Source organism: Grampus griseus, assembly GCF_964374135.1.
Source record: "Grampus griseus genome assembly, chromosome: 1".
NCBI lineage: Eukaryota > Metazoa > Chordata > Mammalia > Artiodactyla > Delphinidae > Grampus > Grampus griseus.
In genome coordinates this window covers 165,022,987-165,043,017 of record NC_139017.1, presented here as the reverse complement: position 1 = coordinate 165,043,017, position 20,031 = coordinate 165,022,987, and the positions used below count along the sequence as shown (strand labels likewise).

Here is a 20,031-nt window from a genome sequence, read left to right as displayed (position 1 = left end):
ATCTCAAAGCCCACAGATGCCTCCTTTTGGTGGGCAGCGGGCTCATCCCCTCCCCTCCTGAAACATGACAGCCCACCCCCTGAGAGCTGGGCCCTGGGTTTTTCCCACATGGTCCAGAGGACCAGTGGGAGCCAGTGGGGATGTGGGGATGCAAGAGGCAGGCATGGGATGTGGGCTGTAAAAGGGGGTGGGGCTGGGCACCCGGTGGGTCAGCTCTAGATGCCAAGAAGCACCAGGGGCTCCTCCTGACTCAGGAGGTAGACATGACCCCCTTGGAGCTGGGGGAGAGACCAGAGCAGCCTCCCCGGGTGCGAGGTGTTGGGGAGGCCCCCTTCCCCTTCCTTCCTGGCCAACTGTTTTCCTCTCCTGTCTCAACCTCTGCTGGCCCAGTCCCAGGGAAGGTGAGCTAGGGGCAGGGGCCCTGAGCACACCTGTCCTTCTCTCTCCCAGCAGCTCCCAGCATGGGCAAGAGATCAACATCGTGGTCATCGGCCACGTGGACTCGGGCAAGTCCACCACAAATGAGCGTCTTATACAAATGCGGGGGTGTCAACAAGAGGACCATCGAAAGGTTTGAGAAGGAGGCCTCCGAGCTGAGGCTGCTGTGCCTGAGTGCCCCCCACCCCCTTTCCGGCTTTGGTTTCCCTGGGAGGGAGCCCTTATGCTGGGGGAGGGCACAGCCCGCTCCCGCTGAGCACCCGCTGGGCTGGTAGGTGCTTTTCTTAATCATTCCAGGCAGGTGCTGTGGCTGCCATTTTCCAGGCGAGGAAATGAGGCTCGGGAGGGTTAAACAGCTCGCCTGAAGGTGGCGCCAAGGTTTAAATTCAAGTGTGCCACACTGTATCTCAGGAGGTAAAGCTGCATCCCCATTTAAAAGGGGGAAAAGGGGCTTCCCTGGTGGCGCAGTGGTTGAGAGTCCGCCTGCCGATGCAGGGGACACAGGTTCGTGCCCCGGTCCAGGAGGATCCCACATGCCGCGGACCAGCTGGGCCCGTGAGCCATGGCCGCTGAGCCTGCGCGTCCGGAGCCTGTGCTCCGCAACGGGAGAGGCCACAACAGTGAGGCCCGCGTACCGCAAAATAAATAAATAAAAAATAAAAGAGGGAAAAGGATTCATTGGCCGTGCATCTATTATGGATGTTGAGGCAGCCCCTGGAACTGTTGGTCACACACCATTGTGCCACACGACCAGCTCAGTAACTGTGTGGGTGCTGTAGGGGCCCAGGGCAGGGATAATGAACACGGCCTGGGAGGCCCTGAAGGCTTCCCAGAGGAAGGGACCCCCTCTGAGTCTTGAGGGAATGAGGGGGGTATCCATGGGCCACGAGGAGACCAGAACAGCAGGTCAGAGCACCTCAGGTGGGGTGCGATTGACGAAAGGGGGACATGGGCCTTGACAGCCCTGCTAAGGAGTCTAGCCACTGTCACTGCAGCCACTAAAGGACTGCAAGCACGGGAATGACGGGGTCAGACAAGTCTTTTAGGCAGAGCACACTGGGGGCAGCAAAGGGACAACAGACCAAAGGGCCCAACACTGTGGTCTGGGAAGCCAGTCAGCAGGTTGTCGCAGCTGAACAGGTGAGCAAGAATCCTGGCCTGGGATCAGGCAGCAGCAGTGGCATGGAGAGTAATGGATGGAGTCCAGGGGCGCAGAGGTGGGGGATCCACAGAACTTAGGGGTTAGCTCTAGGGAAGGGGGTGAGGGAAGAAGAGGAATTCCTGGCTTGAGAAAGTGGATGGTTGGTGAATACCAGAGGCGGAGCTGGTCTGGGTCTGAACGAGTCTGCTCTAGATGTGTGACACTTGAGGTGTCCACAGGGCAGCTGTATATTGACGTCTGGAGCTCGGGAGGGAAGCCCAGGTTGGAGACTAGACCACAGGCGTAAGCAGGGCACACGCTGTGGGAAAGGGTAAGGGACAGAGCCCTGGGATGGGTGGAGAAAGAGAAGCCCATGCAGGAGAATGAGAACGGAGGGCCAGGGAGGTGGGTGGAAAACCTTGGAGAAAGTTGAAGAAGCATGTCAACAAGATGGGAGGGTTCTGAGAACCAGCTGCTGCAGAGGCATAAATAAGGAGGATTGAAAAAAGACAGTAATTAACAGGGCATACATTTGTGCCATCGGCTACATAGATCCCGTTTTCCTACTCTTGGCTTCCAGAGGTGCCGTCAGTTGCTGTGGAGCCACTTATGTGGCAGGGGCCAGTCAGGAAAGCTATAGAACCCTGAGAAAAGACGGGCTGGCCCAGAGCCAGTATGGTGGAGCATAACCGAGAAGTTCATGGAGAAACAAATGACCGGATGTGGTGGTTCTCAAGTTTTTGGGTCTTAGAAACCCTTTATACTCTTACAGGGACCCCAAAGAGTTTTTGTTTATGTCAATTAGACATATCTACATTTACCGTATTCAAAATTAAAACTGAGTTTTTAGGGCTTCCCTGGTGGCGCAGTGGTTGAGAGTCCGCCTGCCGATGCAGGGGACACGGGTTCGTGCCCCGGTCCGGGAGGATCCCACATGCCGCGGAGCGGCTGGGCCCGTGAGCCATGGCCGCTGAGCCTGCGCGTCCGGAGCCTGTGCTCCGCAATGGGAGAGGCCACAACAGTGAGAGGCCCGCGTACCGCAAAACAAAAACAAAAACAAAAACAAAAAACTGAGTTTTTAAAATATTTAATTCATTTAAAAATAACAGTATGGGGACTCCCCTGGTGGTGCAATGGTTAGGAATCCACCTGCCAGTGCAGGGGACACGGGTTCGAGCCCTGGTCCGGGAAGATCCCACATGCCGCGGAGCAACGAAGCCTGTGTGCCACAACTACTGAGCCTGCGAGCCACAACTACTGAGCCTGCGCCACAACTACTGAAGCCCGCGCGCCTAGAGCCCGTGCTCCGCAACAGGAGAAGCCACCGCAATGAGAAGCCCGCGCACCGCAACGAAGAGTAGCCCCCGCTCGCCGCAACTAGAGAAAGCCTGCGCACAGCAACGAAGATCCAAGGCAGCCAAAAATAATAAATAAATAAATCTATTTAAAAAAAAATAACAGTGATAAACCCCTTACATATTAAATAAATATCATAGTTTTGTGTTTGAAAAGTAACTATTTTTCAAAACAAAAAAATCTTAGAGCGGTGGCATTGTTTTACATTTTTTGCAGGCATCATTAATGTCTGGCTTAACGGCAGACAGCTGGATTCTCTTATCAGCTTCTGCATTAAATCTGTTGCAATTTCATGTCATGTAGCCCCTAAAAAACACAGCTAGAGGACCTGGAACCACTCTTTGAGAACTGCTTATCTAATATATATATTCTAAACTGTGGGAGACTTTATACAAGTTCCTAAGTCAGGACACCTGGGTTCTAGTCCTATCTCCTAATAAACTAATTCATTTTCTTGAAGAATCCACCTGGTCTCTGGATTCTCCTGATCTCCACTCTGCCTTCAGGGCCTAGCACAGCACTTAGAACTGAAATGAACAAATGTTCAGGGTCTCCCAGCTGGCAAGAGGCAGAGCACACCCTAGACTAACATGGTAACCTGTATATGCTACAGAATTTTTAGTAGCCTCATTTTCACCAGTGCTGAAAGAAATTCAACTTACCCAGGATCCCAGGGGTAATTCTCAGTCACAGCTACCATTTAACACAGGGTAATGGTTAAGAGCATGAACTTTAGCGTCAGATGCCTTGGGTTCAAATCCTGCCTCTGCTGCTTATTACCTGTGTGACCCTGAGCTAGTCAGTTCATTTCTCTATTATGTCATCTGTAGAATAGAGGTAATAAAACTTCACCGAATCGCTGTGAGAATTCAATGAGATAATCCATGTTAAGTACTAAAAGCAGCACCAGGTACATGGTCAGCATTACATACCTGTTTACTGCTGTTTACTGCTGTTCAAGGCTCACTGTGGCCCTGGGTCATTCTGAGTCTAAAACTTGCTCTGAAAGAAAAACTTAATTGTACAAGTAATACATTCTATTATTTTAAAAATTCAAAGGCATCTCCATACACTGCCCTGTTACTGTCTCCTCTGACTCTCAGCTTACTTGGGAACTTTCTTCTTGGTCGGTAGGCAGATTTGGAAGGCAGAGTGACCCTGGGGTTTTCCCTCCCACTCCTGGCCCAGATGGGCAAAGGCTCCTTCAAGTACACCTGGGTGCTGGACAAGCTGAAGGCGGAGCTGGGGCATGGCACACCACTGACATCTCCCTGTGGAAGTTCGAGACCAAGACACACTACATCACCAACATCAATGTCCCGGGTCACAGGGACTTCATCAAGAACATGATCATGGGCACCTTGCAGGTACCACCAGGAGGGGCTGTCTGCTCTGCCATGGGGGCCCTGCTATGGGGATGGGCAGTGGTTGTTCTAGGACAGGTCTGAGTTGGACCTTCCTCTCTGTCCCTCAGGCCAGGCAGACTGCACTGTGCTGAACGTGGCAAGTGGTGTAGGCGAGTCTGAGTCTGGCGTTGTCAAGAACAGGCAGACCCGTGATTATGCACAGCTGGCCTATACACTGGGCGTGAAGCAGCTCATGGTGGCGGTCAACAAGATGGACATCACAGAGCCTCCTTACCGTAGGACGCGCTTTGAGGAAATCAGCAAGGAGGTGAAGGCCTCTCTCAAGAAGATCGGTTGCAACACTAAGGCTGTTGTCTTTGTGCCCATCTGAGGCGGGCTTGGGGACAACATGACAGAACCCAGCACAAAGGTGAGGGCAGATGGGGGCAGGGCCAATTACTTGAGACTTTCCAACTCAAATCTTTGGGCTTTTCCTCGAATATAATACCTAGGATTTAGCGTGTGCTTCTAGGCCAGTCACTGTGAGTGACCCCCATCGCCATGGGGTACACGATTTGATTCCCATTTTACAGAGGAACAAACAGAGGTAACTCCAGACCACGTGACTAATAAGCATAGAGCTTCACTGTCCAATATGGTAGCCACTGATTATATGTGGCTATTTAAATGATTAAATCAAATAAACGCACTTCCTTAGTTGCATTAGCTACACTTCAAGTGCCCAACAACCATATGTGGTTACCATATTGGACAGTGAAGTTATGAAATATCTGTCACTGCAGAAAGTTCTATTGGGTAGTGTTAGCAGAGTCTAGAATTCTAGCCCATGCTCGCTGCGTCTAAGCTATCCTACCTCTCAGGATGCGTTAAGCAGTTATGGGGGCAATATAAATCTCTAAGATATAGTCACTGTGCCCGTGGATCCCAGAATCTGGTAGGGTTTAACATTCCTAGATGAGTGTCACCCTACTAAGGAAGTCTAGCTCTAGCATCAGACCTGGGTTCAAGCTCCATTTCCATCCCTTGCCCACAGTAAAGGGACGAGGGAGGTATTAATGCTCTGGGACTTAGGACTCACTTCATGGGGTTGTGGGAATTACCTGGGAGATTCCACATGGGCATCTGTTCACACAAACAGTTGGCGCTCAAGCGCTAACTGCTACTACTTACTGCATTTGCCTAAAGCCTACCTTTTCTATAACTGACTTGAGGATTCTTAAGCTTTTGCTCCCCGTGTACATAGCTATCTTTTTCTGACTATAAAAGTAATGTCTAACATTTTACAAGGAGCATTTCATGCAGATATGAAGCATAAACTGCAACCCCATGGCTTAACAGATAACTTAGTTTTCATGTAGTTCTTTCTCGACGTTCACAGCTGGACTCAAACTAAATATAATATTCTGTAACACTTCTAATTTTTAAAATTTCCTTGCCATTTAAACATGTTCGGGGGCTTCCCTGGTGGCGCAGTGGTTGAGAGTTTGCCTGCCGATGCAGGGGACATGGGTTCGTGCCCCAGTCCGGGAAGATCCCACATGCCGCGGAGCGGCTGGACCCGTGAGCCACGGCCGCTGAGCCTGCGCGTCCGGAGCCTGTGCTCCGCAGCAGGAGAGGCCACGACAGTGAGAGGCCCGCGTACCGCGAAAAAACAAAAACAAAAACAAAAAGACATGTTCAGGGGCTTCCCTGGTGGTCCAGTGGTTAAGACTCCATGCTCCCAATGAGGGGGCCCAGGTTTGATCCCTGGTCAGGGAACTAGATCCCACATGCTGCAGCTAAGAGCCCCCTTGCTGCAATTAAAAGATTCTGTATGACAGCTAAAGATCCCACATGCCGCAACTAAAAAAGAACCTGCATGCCATAACTAAAGATGCCGCATGTCACAGTGAAGATCCCGCGTGTTGCAACTAAGACCCGGCACAACTAAATAAATAACTATTTTAAACATGTTCAATAGTTAATGGGTGTGTTTTGTATTGAATCTCAAAATACAGTATTTTGTTTAGCCATATCCATTATTAAATGAAAATGGTGATTAATGATAGAAGAAATTACTATGTGACAGATACCAGACTAAGCACTTTACACATACAGAACCCCATGAAGAAGGCATTTTATTCCCATGTGAAATAAGAAAACTGGAACACAGTTAAGGAATAGCCCAAGGGCACAAGCTTCTAAGAATACTGTTTCTAATTTTATTTAAAATTGCCATAAGCATTTTGGTAAATAAATCTTTGCATGTGTCCTCAATAACTTAATTAGTATAATCTCTAACGAAACAAAGGGTAGGCATTATTTTGGAGTCTTCTGACATATCCTGCCCAATTGCCCTTGAGAAAGATTGGAACTGCCATTGGCAATGTGTTCCTTTGGGCCGTATTTGAACTTCTGCACACAGGGCACTGTGCTTGGTGCTGAAGGTACCACAGTGAATAAGAAGCAGCTCTGCTCACAGCACTCACAGTCGTGTGTGTGTGTGTGTGTGCGCGTTGGGAGTGGGGAATAATATCGTGTATGATGACAAGTGCTGAGAAAAATCTAAAAGGTAAAGAGACAAGGTAAGAGTGCGTTAGTGGTAAAGGGGGACTCATCTAAAATGACAAATCTGAAGCTTTTGATGCCTGTTTCCCCACACCGACTTTTTTGTTTGTTTTTTTGTTTTTTGTTTTTGGCTGCGTTGGGTCTTAGTTGCTGCACGCGGGCTTTTCTCTAGTTGTGGAGAGTGGGGGCTACTCTTCATTGTGGTGCACGGGCTTCTCACTGCTGTGGCTTCTCTTGTTGCAGAGCACGGGCTCTAGGCGCACGGACTTCAGTAGTTGCAGCACGCGGGCTCAGTAGTTGCAGCACGCGGGCTCTAGGCATGCGAGCTTCAGTAGTTGTGGCACGTGGGCTCAGTAGTTGTGGCTTGCAGGCTCCAGAGCGCAGGCTCAGCAGTTGTGTTGCACGGGCTTAGTTGCTCTGCAGCACATGGGATCTTCCCGGACCAGGGATAAACCCGTGTCCGCTGTATTGGCAGGCGGTTTCTTAACCACTGAAGAAGTCCCACCCACACCCTGAGTTTTGTTACACATTTCAGCCAGTAAGATAAGGGAGTTTCATGCTCATGTCCTTTTGAGCATTTATTAGGCATCTACCATGTTCTAGATGCTAAAAGAACAAAGCCTGCAGCCAGTGGACTAGATGGTAGACTTGGAGTTTAGACTCAGCTCTCAAATACCTGTGACACCGAACTCCTCGGTTTCCCCAGCTTTAAGATGGAGCTGATGCCAACCACAAAGGCTGTGCAGGTCTGTGAGTTGGCACAGAGCTAAGTGAGTTGCCAAGTTCATCAAATTAATTGAAGAGCTCATCCTCATTGAGGAGGCTGCTGTTTGATAAGGAGGCGGCCTCATTATCAACTCCCGGTTTAGCCATCTGCCAGTCATTGGTCCTTTGGCAACCTACTTCTGACCCTCAATTACCCCCTCTGGAAAAAGGAGGGATACTTTTATTTTTTTTACAAGTTTGAATTATTTACACAAAATTGCTTATTAAATTTTCTCAAAGCCTCCTACCTCTCCCCTCTCCCCCATCCTCTATAAGAGCTGAGTGTTAATAGAAATGGTAGCCTTCTTCCTTGGGCCACTAATTTTTGAGTCCATGAGGCGAGATGTGTTCTGTGTGGCTTCTGTACTGCATAGCTTTGCTTCTCTTCCATGGAAGAAGGCTTCCTTGACTGGAGCCTCCTTCCCCATCCACCGAAACCTTCCCTGATGCCCCTTCCCCACCCTTTCACCCATGGCACTTGTTGCCTCTTCCCCTTCTGAGAGTCTCACTAAGAACTGAGAGTTCACAGAGCTTGCTGTGAGTGCCCTCAGGGCCAGGGCACCTACCCTCTCCACAGTGCTGTGGTAGGGGCCGGTGTTCCCTTTGATACAGGTGGGATACTGAAGTTTCGAAGCCTAGACGTTTGCTCAAGGACCTACGGCTGAAAGGAGGCACTTCATCAGGATCCCAATTGTCTGCCTGACCTATAAGGTCCAAGTGCTGACCAGCTCTTGGTCAGCCCACCTGGCCCTTAATATCAACCACCTTGATTCTTTCTGTATGTCCTCTGTCCTGGATTTCCAGTTAACTGATATATCTTTGAAGGCAAAGATGATGTCTCTGATGAGCTTTGGGTAGGGTTTTTAGAGGAGTAAAGACAATGTCTGCTTAAAAGGCCTGCATACAATGCACTGTCATACTGAAAGTCCTCTTCCCAGAAGGTCTTTTACTCAATAATGTGCCCTTGCTTATAAGTCTGCTTCCTTGGGGAGCATCTTAGTTTTTAGAACGTATGAGCGTTAGAGTATCTGAGTCTTGTTTTCCTTCTTATTACTAATGTTTACTTAACTTTGCTGAACATTAACAAGTCCTTCCTCTTCTCTGGACCTCAGTTTCCCCATCTGTATAATGAGCAGATGGAATGGGATGTAAGGGCTATTCAGATTCTAGGAATCTCTGCTTCCTAAAACGTATGGGCTCAACTCAGGGGCAATGCCTGCGAGATGTGGAGTAATTGCCACCGTTTAGGGGGCACGTAGTACGTATCAGGTATTGTGCTTGGTGGATTGAGTGTGGTCTTTTGTGTCTTTACACTGTTCTGCCAGTAGGCAGTGATATTGCCGTTTCACAGATGAGGAAGTCCAGGCTCAGAATGCTTAAAGAAATTCCTTGAGGTCCCATGTTAAGTGCAGGCTGGTACCTGGGACAGGCTTTCCCAGGGCTGAGTAAGGTGGACATGTGGTTGCTTTTCCAGATGCCCTGGTTCCGAAGCTAGAAAATTATCAGGAAGGAGGGGAACGTGGTAGGCACGAAGCTACTAGAAGCGCTGGACTCCATCATGCCGCCTGCCTGCCCTGCAGACAAGCCCCTGCGGCTGTCCCTGCAGGATGACTGGGGGTGAGCACATGCTGGGTGGGGGTACTTGAGGTTGAGGGCCCACTAGGGTCTGGTTTCTCTGTCCCTTCAGGTATTGGCACCATGCCCGTGGGCCAAGTAGAAACTGGCATCTTCGCCCCCTGCAACATCACCACCAAGGTCAAGTCCGTGGAGATGCACCGCAAGGCCCTGGCTGAGCCCCTGCCTGGTGACAACATGGGCTTCAATGAGAAGAACGTGTCCTTAAAGGACATCAGGCAGGGCAACGTGGCAGGGGACAGCAAGAATGACCCACCCTTAGAGATGGGAGCTTCCTCTCCCAGGTGAGAAAGCCCGCTTACGGGTGTCCTCCTGAAGTGGCCATACCGTCCTGAGAGCAGGATGGGTCACTGGGTCATTCAGGAAGTGGTCACTGAGCAGAGGCCCCATGCTGGGCTCTTGTCAGCAGTGTAGGTACAGTCAGTCTGGGTTAGTGCCCTGACTCTGCAGTGTATTTGCTGTTTGCCCTTGAACGAGATGGTGCATTTTGGTGACCTGGTTAATTTCCAAAGGACGCTCTTGATGCCTTAAAGCAGGAGTTCTCAAACCCAATGCATTAGAAATCACTGGGGAAGTGGTTCAAAACTTCAGATTCCTAGGGCTTCCCTGGTGGCGCAGTGGTTGAGAGTCTGCCTGCCAATGTAGGGGACACAGGTTCGTGCCCCGGTCCGGGAAGATCCCACATGCCACGGAGGGGCTGGGCCCGTGAGCCATGGCCGCTGAACCTGCGCGTCCGGAGCCTGTGCTCCGCAACGGGAGAGGCCACCACAGTGAGAGGCCCGCGTACTGCAAAAAAAAAAAAAAAAATTCAGACTCCTAGAACTCTCCCTAGTGGTTCTGATTCAGTAGGTTTGTGTGGAACCTGGGAAGCTGTATGCTTGGACCTCTCAGGTGTTTCCTTGACCCAGAGTCAGAATATGAAGCCCTTTCTTTTTTCTTTTTTTTTCAATTTGGCCACGCTATGTGCCATGTGGGATCTTAGCTCCCTTTACAAACCCGCACCCCCTGCAGTGGAAGCGCGAGTCTTAACCGCTGGACCGCCAGGGAAGCCCCATGAAACCCTTTCTTAATGCAATGTCTAGCACATTCTTCTTCTTTTTTAAAAAAATTAATTAATTAATTTAGTTTTGGCTGCGTCGGGTCTTTGTTCCTGCCCACAGGCTTTCTCTAGTTGCGGCGAGCGGTTACTCTTCATTGCCGTGCACGGGCTTCTCATTGCGGTGGCTCCTCTCGTTGCAGAGCACGGGCTCTAGGCGCTTGGGTTCAGTAGTTGTGGCATGTGGGCTTAGCTGCTCTGAGGCATGTGGGATCTTCCCAGACCAGGGCTCGAACCCGTGTCCCCTGCATCGGCAGGCGGATTCTTAACCACTGCGCCCCGAGGGAAGTCCCTGGCACATTCTTCTTTGTGCATGTGGAGGCTAGGACTACCTTGCAGTGATCTTGGGATTATTAAATGTGGTGATGTATAAAACAGCTGACCTGGGGCCACCTAACAAGTTAAGTAGCTATTATTATAATCCATTTTTCTAAAAGGTGGGGGGAAGTGGTACACATAATCATATCTATCACTCATAGACATCATTTATACCCAGCTCTGCCACTTCCTCGCTATGAAATTTTGGGTTACACAGGCTCCCTGCTGTGAAAATTAAAGTGAAATGAATGACATTTGCTTTGCATGGAACTTGGCATACCCTATAAACATTCAAATATTCACTATAATTTAAAATGTGTCCAAGGCAGCTGACCCCTTAGCTGGTTAGAGCCACTTCCTTTGAAGGATGCTTGGCTAATACCCTCCCCATACCCCATACCCCCCACTTCCCCCCAGTTCCAGGTGATCATCCTCAACCATCCCGGCAGCATTGCAGCTGGCTACTCACCAGCTCTGGACTGCCACAGCGCCCATCACCTGCAAGTTTGCAGAGCTGAGAGAGAAGCTTGACCGGCACTCAGGCAAGAAGCTGGAAGACAGCCCTAAAGCCCTGAAGTCCGGGGAGGCAGGCATCACCCAGATGATGCTGAGCAGTCCCATGTGCATGGAAAGCTTCCCTGAGTACCCACCCCTTGGTAAGGCCCAACAGCAACTGGCTACCGGGGCTGCTACCTCCTCCTCCCAGCTCCAGGGAGCCAGTTGCACACCTGAGCTAGGAAGCAGAACCTGGTCAGAGGATCTGAGTAGCAGGTTAGAAGGGCCCAGAAAGGGAAAGCAGCTTGCCTAGTGTCAACGGGAAGGCAGGGTCACTTTAGAGCCTTGCTAACTCAAAGTGTGGTCCCTGCACCAGCAGCATGGGAATCCCCTGGGAGCTGGTTAGACATGCAGAATCTCAGGCTCCATCCAGACCTGCTGAATTCAAATCTTCATTTTAACAAGATCTCCAGGTAACTGAGGTGCACATCAAAGTCTGAGAAGCACTGACCTAGAGAAGGTGAACTGTAAAGAGATGAGTAGGGACTTTTTTTCCTTCCACTACTCTCTGGTGCAGTGGTTTTCAAACCTAGTGGATTACCAGAACTACTGATGGAGTCTATTAAACCCAAAGGCTCAGATTCTGCAGTCTCTTAGACTCCCCAGTTATCTTAGGCATGACTGCGCTTGAAGTACAAGAACTTTCTGAACTCAGTACACAGGGAATGGCACTTCCTACTCTGTGCTAGGCTCTGTGCTAAACGTTAGGCTGTCAGGGTCACCAAAGCCGTGGAGAAAAAAGCAGCTACGTGAGGCACGGTCACCAAGGCGACCATAAAAGCCGCCAAAAAGTGAGTGGTGATGGCTACTCAGGCCCCTCCAGGCCAGGGGCAGCCCAGGCAGAGCCACACCCTGCGAAAGAGTGGCTCAAGGAGAAGACTTGGACGTGCTCCTCTCTTGCCTGGGCTGTCCTAAACCTGCCCCTGCTAACTGGGTTTTCTTCTTGCTGATGAGCTTCAGGCATGGGGATAAAGCACAACAAGTCATTTTGCCTCTGCTTCTACTGACCTGGATGTGTCAAGCAAGGAGGAAGCAGAGGGGTGCTGGGTCTCATTCTGCCCCTCTGGCTTCCTCCTGGGGGCCTGACTGGTGCAAGAACCAGAGAGCTGGGGTCACAGGGAGGAAAAGGTGTAAAGGGGGAAGCCGGGGACAGCTTCTGGCCCTGGCTTAGATCATCAGTTCCTAGAACAGGACTGGACTCTGGTGTTAGACCCCCTGACTTAAATAGTGTCTATAAACGTTACTGAACCTCTGTGTGCCCATCTATAAAATGGGAAAACAATAGTATTTGCCTCCACAGGGATGTTGAAGTTTGAGTGAGTTGGTGCCTACTGGGCACGGCATATCAGTATCAATTAGCTATTCCTCATTACCACCTGTGGGTACTGCTGTCAAGGGACTCGGCTGGAGAAAAATTGTAGTGGGAGGGAATGAGATGGGAGTTCTTGAGGATAAGCTTTTATGTATCTTCCTAGGTACATGTTTCCCTGAAATTATTTTCTCTACTTTGATGATTTCAGAGTTACAGAGAAGTTTCAAGAAGTCCCACATATCCTTCATCCAGATTCTCCAAATCTTAAATTTACCACATTTGCTTTATCCTTTTCCCTCTAAATATACATTTTTTTCTGAACCATTTGATAATAAACTGCAGATATGCTGCCCCTTTCCTCCAAATACCGAATGTGTATTTCTTTTTTCTTTTTTTAATAGCAAGTAGTTTGAAAGTTTACTGAGGTTTTTTAAATTATTATTATTTATTTGGTTGCACCAGGTCTTAGTCGTGCCTCGCCAGCTCCTTAGTTGAGGCAGGCAGCCTCCTTAGTTGTGGCATGCAAACTCTTAGGTGCGGCATGCTTGTGGGATCTCGTTCCCTGACCGGGGATCCAACCTGGGCCCCCTGCATTGGGAGCATGGAGTCTTATCCATTGCGCCACCAGGGAAGTCCCTGAATGTATGTTTCTTAAACCTAAGGACATTCTCTTATGTAACCAAGCTCACATAATCGGGTCAACATTAAATTACCATGCATACATTTCTGAAGTCTACAGATTTTGCCAGTGGGTCCAATAATGCGCTTTATAGGAACAGAAAATGCAGGATCATGTGCTACATCCAGCTGTCACATCTCTGGAGTTTTGGAGAAGTCCCTCCCTTGGCTCTGCCCACCCTAGGGGTCTGCCTGAGGCCCCTGCTCTGCACTAGTGCTGGGTGCTTGGTAGAGAAGGCTCAGAGGATGGGCCTTTTCTCTTTGCTTTCCTCCATCAGCCCAGCTTCCCATAAGTGTCCTTTCGTCCCTAAGGATGACACAAGGAGAACCTGGGGGCTTCTACCTCCCCCACGGGGATGAGAGAAGGAATTATGGCTGTAGAAGAAAGCCCCTTCACGCCTTTTCCACCGAAGCCCTGTATGCTCTCCTTTCTCCATTTGCTTCTGTCAAAGAAACCCCCTGACTCACAGCCAGCTTCTGTCTGGGGTGTGGATCTTGGCACAGCGCCCCCTTGGGTCCTGCTGATGAGGATTTAGTGCAAACCAGGGAGGCCTGTTACTGTCTGAGGTTGGAGTACTTGTCTGTCAGACTAATCTGTAAGCCATCTTTGTGCCTGCAGGATGACCCTCTCTTCATCATGTACCATGTCTAACACTTTTTTTGGGGGGAGGGGGTTGCTTGAATATAGTGGGTTTACATTAATAAGAATAACCCACTATATTATTATTACCTCATTTAATTTTCACAACAACCTCAAGTGATATAAGTACCAATTTTATTTTTGGTTTTTTTTTTTTTTTGCAGTACGCGGGCCTCTCACTGTTGTGGCCTCTCCCGTTGCGGAGCACAGGCTCTGGACGCGCAGGCTCAGCGGCCATGGCTCACGGGCCCAGCCGCTCCGCGGCATGTGGGATCCTCCCGGACCAGGGCACGAACCCGTGTCCCCTGCACCGGCAGGCGGACTCTCAACCACTGCGCCACCAGGGAAGCCCAATAAGTACCAATTTTACAGCTGAGGGAAACTGAGGCTGAAGGAGATATAATTAGTAACCTGCCCAAGATCTCATAGCTACTGAGCTAGCCAAGACAGGACCACATCTGCCTGTCTTCACAGCTCAGGACTCTTAAGCCAACACTCTGTTCTAACTACTGTTTAAATGTTTAAATGCCATTTGTTTACACTGTTACAGAGTAAAACTGTTACTTCATAATTTGCATAATTGACAGTGTATTCTGGCAGTCTCAACACGCCAAGAACCACCCGTACCTGAGGCTGTGGGCGGGAACAGCATCCCTGGGGACCGGAAATTCAAGGAAATGCCAGTTCAGGGAGCTTTAAAAACCGGTTTTTGGATAAGCCCACGCCCCAGTGGTCAGCCAGCGTCACTTGCAGTTGACATCTGTGTCCACGAGGGGGAAGCCGATTCTACGCGGCTCCAGACGCGCCTCTCTTCCTCTCCCTCATCTCGCTGGTTAGCCTGGGAAAAGGGTCCGCCTTCTGGCCCATAAGGCCCTGGCTCAGAAGTCTCACTTTCTCTTCCTGTTTCCCGTCATGGCGGTGAGTAGCTGAGGTGTGGGTTTGCTTCCCTTCATCCGCTTCCATCCACGGCCGGCGGAGCCTGCGGGGGTTACCTCTCCCGCCGCCCGAGGAGAACGGAGACCGCGATGCCGGCCGTGCCGAAACTGGCAGAGCCATACGAGCCGAGGCCGCGGAGCTGGACCCTGTCGCCTTCCTCCCATCCTCCCAGGAGCAGGCTCGGGGCAGCCGCGGGAGGCCCAGAAGCACGGCCCGCAGGCTGCAGCGAGGGCCAGTGGAGCGATCGGAGGGGTGTCTGGGACGCGGGGTTCGGACCTGTTGCTGGGCCCCGGGACCTGGTACTGGGGAGCCTCAGCCGGTTCCTCCTCGGGTCAGAGGCCAGGCTTCGGGGGACGCTGCCCAGCCACGTGCTGTTTTCTCACCCCTCACCGGCCGTGTAACGGGGCGCCCTCCGTCACCTTACACTTTGAGCCCCTTGGGGTTCATCCGCATTGTCTGTAACTTTTCCACTCGGTACCTGTCCCGTTTCTGTTCACCCGTTCCGTGCGTGGGGGAAGGAAAAAACAAGACCCCGAGATGTCTTCCTCGGTGCTTCCCACACAAACATGGTGCTAATTCTTGAACCTTTAGGGCTTTCGGGACTATTTGGGATGGGCGGAAATGCGCTAAGTATAAATACTAGGCTGGCAGTTCCGGCGGGGTTGTGTGTGTTGACGGCTGCGCTTCCCTGTTGCAGCAGGATCAAGGGGAGAAGGAGAACCCCATGCGGGAACTTCGCATCCGCAAGCTCTGCCTCAACATCTGCGTGGGGGAGAGTGGAGACAGGCTGACCCGGGCAGCCAAGGTGCTGGAGCAGCTCACAGGCCAGACCCCTGTGTTCTCCAAAGGTGAGTCGTGGCCGGCAGGTAAGGGCTAGTGGCTGGGGATGTCGGGATGTTTCTTACCTCGCCTGCTGTCAAGCCTGTTTTGTACCCGTTTTGAAGGTGATATCTCTTTAAAGTATTGCCTTCCTGAGCTTCCCAAGAGGTATCTCCCTTCCAACATAGGAGTGGTATTGGAATACCAGATTTTGTATGAGCCGAGATTAAGCTAAGACTAGCCCAAGTAGAGGTTTTTGCAAGTAACGAGAGTATGAGGTAGCGTGGAAATGTTGGGAATGCAGAAAATGGTATTTGGCTTGATTAGCAGTTAGGGTTACATAGGCTACAGCTAGAACAGGGCTGTGTCCCTAGGCTAACCTGGTTCGCATCCCGGCTCCATCACTTGCTAGTCTGTGACTTTGGCTTCTCTGGGCCTCAGCTTCCTTATTTGCATACAGGGGATGGTAGTACTTGCATTACAAGATCGCGGGGGACAGGATAGGTTATATGAAATGCCTGCTGCATACCAAGCACAGTGTAGGCATTACTGTTGTTACATTTTTTGTTTTTAGAGTTTCATTGCTTTGGGGTAATGGAATATGGCAAGTCCTTGGAATCACAGCCTGCCTCTTACTACCAACTGATCTTGTGCAAGTTAACCTTTCACGGCTTCTGTGAAATGGGGATACAATAAGGTTTTAGCAAATATTAGCTATTATTAATAAACATTATTAGTAGAATGCATGGTCATTTTCCTTTAACTTATACTGGTTATGAACTTGCCCTCCCTGAGACTTTGACATTATGGCTCTGAGGTCTTAATCGGTCAAGTATGGCTGAGTGACTTGGAAGTTGGAAAATCTGTTTCTGTGTTACAAATGAGTCTGATTAACGGATACAAGTTGACACTGATTAGAACATCACTTTAGAATGTGGATGGATACTTAATGTCACTTTGGAGTCATGGAGATGATTTTCTGGGGAAGAGGGGAGTGCAGCGGGAGTATGATAACAGCTGACTCCTTGTTACCCCTGCCTGCAGCTAGATACACCGTCAGATCCTTTGGCATCAGAAGAAATGAAAAAATTGCCGTCCATTGCACAGTCCGTGGGGCCAAAGCAGAAGAAATCCTGGAGAAAGGTCTGAAGGTGAGGCTGATCCCTCCGTGGGATAATACTGAAAGCACCAGTTAGCACATAGTTACAGTGGTAGTAGTTACACTTAATGTTCTGCCTTCTGACTTTTTTGAACTTCTAAAGGGTTTTTCTCTTCCCTTTGAAAGTTAGTAGTTATATGAAGTCCGTAGCTGTGATTTCGTGTAGTGGGAATATCAGATTTTGTTGCTGGCCAAATTACATTGAATTGTGTCTTGGGGGTCCTGAGTGTTGCAAGCTGAGCTAGTTATTGCGGGGTAGAGTTGACAGGGAGTGATTGCTGCGTGTTTTTCCCTCAGGTGCGAGAGTATGAGTTAAGAAAAAATAACTTCTCGGACACTGGCAACTTTGGCTTTGGAATCCAAGAACACATCGATCTGGGGATCAAATATGACCCAAGCATTGGTATCTACGGCCTGGACTTCTATGTGGTATGAATACTTAACCTTTTCTACTCCTGGTCTGTGAGAGGGCAGTCTGTTCCTCCTTTATTTCATATGTGCTATCTTGATGGTGACATGTTGGGTTGGGGCTCTGAGTGTTGTCTGTCTTCTCTCCCTTGGGAAGATACACCTCGTTTGTGGCAGGTGTGGGGATATAGCACTGTGAACTAGACGGACAAGATCCGTGACGTTTACGGTCTAGGATCTAGCAAGCACTGATGTTGCTCAAAGGTGGGCGAAGGAAACAGTTCCATGCAGCCACTGAACTGAAAATTTGAGAGACGGTATTGGGGTTGCATTTGGCGTCTGGGTTGGCTGCACTGAGGCTGCCCTTTCCCTGCTTCTTCCCTTAGACTCTGGGAATGGGGTGGCTTCCATCCAGAGGACGTGGAAGCAGGTTTGACGATGGGGCTGTTTGCTCAGGATGGGGATTTTAATGGAGACGTGACCATTTGTGTCACTGTAATGTTTTGGTCCAACCATCAAAGTAAATAAATGGCAAAACCCTGAAGTCCTGACTAGTATGAACCTGAAGGATGGCAGCAGTCTTCATACTAGATTTGAATATCCAGAGAAATGGTGGTGAGAGTTGGGTGCTCACGGGGGATGACAAACCTTTAAGAAGCACTTTTGAGCTGAAGCAGAGGAGAGAAATAGTTATTTCTTTGTGCTTCTTGGAAGTTTAAGATTTCTACAATGCACCTGTTGGAGTAAAATTTATTTGCTTTTTTTTTTTAAATAAAAGTGCTTTGGGGCATGGGGGCAGTGGTGAATCCTTAGCTGCCATTGGAAGTTAGGTAGGGGAGCGGGGAGGAGCTGCAAGTCCAGCCTCCAGAGCAGACCTATAGTGTATAGGAAGGCGATGTGTCATCTAGGATGCAGGTTCCATCAGACACTGAGATCGTGGGTCTCTTGGGCCACCAGGTAACTCCTGAAGATCAGTCACTCCAATGTGTGAGTCTTGTCCATCTGCTCTTGACTCTGAGCTGGCTAGGTGACTGTTGGTTATTCCTGGGACAGGTGCTGGGTAGGCCAGGTTTCAGCATCGCAGACAAGAAGCGCAGGACAGGCTGCATTGGGGCCAAACACAGAATCAGCAAAGAGGAGGCCATGCGCTGGTTCCAGCAGAAGGTAAATCTTGATGTGTCTCAGGTGAAGTGGTGGAATGTGGTGTTGGTGAATGGAGTTGGGACTCGGGGATGCAAAGTCTAGCGCCCTTTGGTGGGTAGCTCTTTTAAAGGTGGAACATTTGGGCAACTTGGAAAATGGGCTTCCAGGGTTGGTGGTTTAAAAGAACACCCAGAACCAGGCTTTCTCCCCAGCCCCGTGAATGCAGATAGCTGGAAGGGGAGGAATATGGCTTTAATAGGAGCCCCTTTTCTCAGGGTATAGTGCAGTTGAGCATAGTGTAGCAATTGTTAAAGATGGCCAGCTTCCTGTTTGGGGATATGGGATTCAAAGCCGAAGTTCATGTACCTGATTTGAATTCTTGAACGTTAGCCATTGCTGCAGTCTTTACTGTTAACCGCCTGTTCTGAAAAAATAAAATCTGTTCTCTTTCAGTATGATGGGATCATCCTTCCTGGCAAGTAAATTCCCGTTCCTATCCAAAAGGCTAATAAAAAGTTTTCAGTGAAATGTACAATTACTGTTGTGTGTTCTGTGAAAGGAGCCTGGCCATATTCAAGTCCTTGGACCTCAAGCCACTTAAAGCTTCGATGGGAGTAGCTGGTAACAACCCTGTCACCCCTGATTGGATGCCAGTGTTTCCTGGCAGATCCAAACTGAGAACTTCCGCAGCACTGTCTGTGCTCACCACACCCTTGTTGACAGGCTGTGGTGCAGTGACCCCGTGGAAACTGACTGTAGAGGGGAGGGAATGGTTGGGGCTGGGTTTGAATTTAGAGCCTTGATTAAAGTGGGGTGCAGGGCTCCCCTCTGTTCAGCAATTCTGCTCTTCATTAGAGGTTTTACCAGCAACGATGTATGAAAGGATCAGAGGCTTTGGTGTGGTGCTTGGGATTAAATATTGGACTCAGTTTTCCTTTAAAATGAGAATCTAGAGTTGATGAGACTGTAAGTAGAGAAAGGGAGTGGTCTTTGAGACACATTGCATGGATGTGATTCCTCGCCCTGCATTTTATTAGCTGTGTTTAAATCTGCCTCAGTTTCCCCGTGTGTATCGTGAAGGCAATAATGGTTATATCCCTCAGGATTAAACGGTTTGATACTTGTAGGATGCTTAAACTTGTACCAGGCACAAAGTGCTCAAAAGGGATTAATTTTGTGTTATCATCTGTGAGAAATGTTACTCTTAACCAGTTTGCTCCCCCTTTGGTGTGAAAGTGGAACGTGTCTTGCCTGTACTTTACCAGGTCACTGAAGCAGTGACATTCAAAAGCCACCATTTCTCTATTGGACACAATACTTGGCCAGTGGTTCATAGTTTAAATTTTGAGCACAAGTTAACTCAATAATTTACTCACTTGTGACTAATGAGTTCAGTTGTCCCTGGGCCACCTTTTCGTTGCTGTTAAATGGTTCTCTAATTTAATAGCTGCCTTCGTAGGTATTTTTAAACCTTGAAGTTATTTGGTATGCGCAACTGTTTATGAAGATACTACTTAGTCTTCCTGATAAAGTCTTAGGCATCAGATCCAGATGCTTAAAGGAGAGAATCATGAAATGTGTTAGCATAAACCTTTTGTTTCACTTAAAACATCAATGTGCATTCACTTCTCAGTCTTTTACTGTGGGCCACCACTTTGTAAATGGAGTAAAGACTTGTGAACGAGCCCAATTCTTGTGATTCAGCTTCACTTTTACAG

The 20,031-nt window shown here is 49.3% G+C and overlaps 1 protein-coding gene and 1 pseudogene across 3 annotated transcripts; both read left to right on the top strand.

Annotated features, from left to right (window-relative positions):
- The first annotated feature begins 263 nt into the window (after positions 1-263).
- Positions 264-13,832, top strand: LOC309834401 (elongation factor 1-alpha, somatic form-like; annotated as a pseudogene). The gene is made up of 8 exons: positions 264-308; positions 391-401; positions 451-593; positions 4,124-4,302; positions 4,415-4,634; positions 9,302-9,533; positions 11,087-11,319; positions 13,828-13,832. The product of its transcript is annotated as an elongation factor 1-alpha, somatic form-like (transcript).
- Positions 13,833-14,675: 843 nt separating this feature from the next.
- Positions 14,676-18,848, top strand: RPL11 (ribosomal protein L11). 2 transcript variants are annotated; one of them, XM_082654085.1, is made up of 6 exons: positions 14,683-14,766; positions 15,482-15,632; positions 16,648-16,754; positions 17,060-17,191; positions 18,224-18,334; positions 18,767-18,848. In XM_082654085.1, exons 1-6 carry the CDS (start codon positions 14,761-14,763, stop codon positions 18,794-18,796), a joined length of 537 nt encoding a protein of 178 aa, XP_082510211.1. In that variant the 5' UTR covers positions 14,683-14,760; the 3' UTR covers positions 18,797-18,848. The 2 variants fall into 2 exon arrangements, with proteins under 2 accessions (XP_082510210.1, XP_082510211.1); XM_082654084.1 differs by lacking the exon at positions 18,767-18,848 and having other exon boundaries at positions 14,676-14,766; positions 18,224-18,430.
- The last annotated feature ends 1,183 nt before the right edge of the window (positions 18,849-20,031 follow it).

Bases quoted from the DNA above. Each gene is read 5' to 3' on its own strand.
- RPL11 (XM_082654084.1), top strand. The intron at 15,633-16,647 runs GTGAGTCGTGGC...CCCTGCCTGCAG, and splicing joins GACCCCTGTGTTCTCCAAAG to CTAGATACACCGTCAGATCC. The intron at 17,192-18,223 runs GTATGAATACTT...TTCCTGGGACAG, and splicing joins ACGGCCTGGACTTCTATGTG to GTGCTGGGTAGGCCAGGTTT.